General features: G+C 40.8%; 1 protein-coding gene across 1 annotated transcript in view; it reads left to right on the top strand.

Moving 5' to 3' along the window:
- Window positions 1-397: 397 nt before the first annotated feature.
- The window catches only part of LOC109536349 (integumentary mucin C.1), a gene marked incomplete in the record, with an annotated part of 2,314 nt that continues 1,043 nt past the window's right edge, over window positions 398-1,668 (top strand). The window contains 6 exon segments of the mRNA XM_048667783.1: window positions 398-586; window positions 640-827; window positions 931-941; window positions 1,193-1,285; window positions 1,374-1,433; window positions 1,495-1,639. Of these exon segments, the coding sequence (XP_048523740.1) occupies window positions 554-586; window positions 640-827; window positions 931-941; window positions 1,193-1,285; window positions 1,374-1,433; window positions 1,495-1,639 (530 nt within the window).

A 1,668-nucleotide genomic window follows, 5' to 3' on the forward strand; every position in this document is an offset into this window, starting at 1 on the left:
CTTGAACTTTGTGCCCATATTAATGTAGGCTTCTGATTTAATCATCTGAAAATTCAGTTGTTGATCCGCTCAATTTTGAAGAAAGCGATTTGTTCAAGATCAGCGCTCTTTTGATACTCATTTATGATCTATTGAGTCTATTGAAATTCTCTACGCTTGTTAAGAAAGGTTTCGTCTGCACTTCTCTGGAGTTTCATGACCCCCCGGGATCCGCCCATGATTCAACAAGACGCTGAACAGGTACAACTTGTTGGTTTAGACTTTCTAGTTGATTCCCGCAACCCTAATTCCTCATTCAACAATTGAAATATTTCTGATAAGATGTGTGATTGCGCTGAAATTACGCTATTACAATAAACTCAAACAATATTTGCGGAAAGATCGTAACGCCGAACCAAAAACATTGTTTCCTCAAAAGTTGCACACGTAAATTTTATGGGCTACCATATAACGTAATTATTCCGAAATCACTACAAATATCAGAAGGGCTGTAAATGACTAGCCAGTTGATGAGTTCCGCCTGATTAGCTAGTAAAAGCGTGCGTCTTTCAAGATGAAGAAAATGCTTCGATTTGAATACTTTTTGGTTGGTTCATCGGCTGATCCATCGGACCTTTTATTGGGTGTTTTTGGTTTTAGATTGCCGTCCTCTTTGCGCTCTGCTGCAGTCCAGTGGACGGCAAAAGTTGTGGCTCAAAAAAGATCTACTGCATAAACGACACCAGCTATGAAACATGCGAGAACGTTTTGTGGTGGATTAACTATAGCGATGAAGTGATCACTTGTGATGATGGGAGCGTATGTGATCAAGAAACAGGAGACACGCCGTAAGTGACTCATCGCTGTTGCTTGGTCCAAGTTTCATGGAAATATATTCGACCAATTTTTAGCTCTTTTTGCGGGTATTTTCACATGCAATTTCTCTTTCAGGTGCATAGCAGGTAAGCTGAAATAGGGGAAAATCTACCTACGTCTTAATGATCAGTTTTTGCCATTTTTTCCTCATCAAACCCACGGACCCAAACATAGAACGTTCTTTAGTTGAGTAGGCATTTGAAGAGAAGATTTCATTTTTTTCACTGTTTGCTTCATTCTCCACTGTCTCTCTATCGGTTGAGGCAAATTTTCGTTTATTCTGAGCCTTGAAATTGGTTGTAAAAAACCCCCTTGTGCTTTCAAAAGCTTTTTTCAGCTGTTGCAACTACAACGGTTTTATCGACTTCAACCGAGGCTCCAACTACGACCACTGAAACTCCAACAACAACCACCACGACTCATCCTACAAGTCAGTAGCGTTCAGATGAGGTTTTTTCAAAAATGCTTGGTTTTCTCGGTGCTCAAAGAATGAGTCTAACTTTTTTTCTGTTATACAGCTACAACTACGACTACAGTTGCGACCACCACCATCGCGTCTACCACCACTGTGCGCTCAAGTAAGTTTTCTTCGAAAACTGCGCAGTTTCAAGTTGCAAGCGCAATATTCGCATGTTCCAGACTCATGTGGTTCCAATGGCATTCACTGTTACAACGACACCACTTATAGAAGCTGTATGAGCTTTTTGGGGGTCATTATTTACTCGGGAAGCTACGTGACGTGTGAAGATGGTACAACATGCGAAGAAGACAGCGGCACGACAAAGTGAGCAATTTTAATCACTAGTTATTAGC

Source organism: Dendroctonus ponderosae, unplaced genomic scaffold (assembly GCF_020466585.1).
Source record: "Dendroctonus ponderosae isolate FM_Combo_2020 unplaced genomic scaffold, Dpon_F_20191213v2 Dpon_F_20191213_6, whole genome shotgun sequence".
Taxonomy (NCBI): Eukaryota; Metazoa; Arthropoda; class Insecta; order Coleoptera; family Curculionidae; genus Dendroctonus; species Dendroctonus ponderosae.